At 51.1% G+C, this 329-nt stretch overlaps 1 protein-coding gene across 1 annotated transcript in view; it reads right to left on the bottom strand.

Annotated features, from left to right (window-relative positions):
* The window catches only part of LOC118336761 (dynein regulatory complex subunit 2-like), a gene marked incomplete at its 5' end in the record, with an annotated part of 1,346 nt that extends 1,114 nt beyond the window's left edge, over positions 1–232 (bottom strand). Inside the window, 1 exon segment of the mRNA XM_035673459.1 lies at positions 14–232. Coding sequence (XP_035529352.1) covers positions 14–232 — 219 coding nt within the window.
* Between the last annotated feature and the right edge of the window lie 97 nt (positions 233–329).

The raw sequence follows: 329 nt of genomic DNA, 5'->3' as shown, positions 1-329 counted from the left end.
TGAGACGACTCACCTTGGCGATGACCGCCTGCAGTTTCTTGACGGCGTTGTCGCTCTGGACCGTGAGATCGGTGAGTTGTTTCCTTGCCACCGTTTGAGCCTGAGTCAGCTGGTCCCGAAGCTTGTGAGTCTTTAGGTTCACCTGCTTTTTGGTGGCGATCAGATCGTCTTCCACCGACTGTTTTTCTGTCTTACAGGAGTTCAGTCTCACCCTCAGCAGAAGGACTAAACCCTGAGAGAGGAAACAAGGTGGAGGCTTTGATTTACAGTCTGACTCTATGCTAAACATTTAATGTGTGAATCAACGCGGTGTGGGTCTGGTGTCGGTC

This window comes from Morone saxatilis, unplaced genomic scaffold (assembly GCF_004916995.1).
Source record: "Morone saxatilis isolate NCDOM2014 unplaced genomic scaffold, NCSU_SB_2.0 Contig3, whole genome shotgun sequence".
NCBI lineage: Eukaryota > Metazoa > Chordata > Actinopteri > Moronidae > Morone > Morone saxatilis.
The sequence above is the reverse complement of the archived record's forward strand: the minus strand, read 5'-3'. Positions and strand labels throughout refer to the sequence as shown.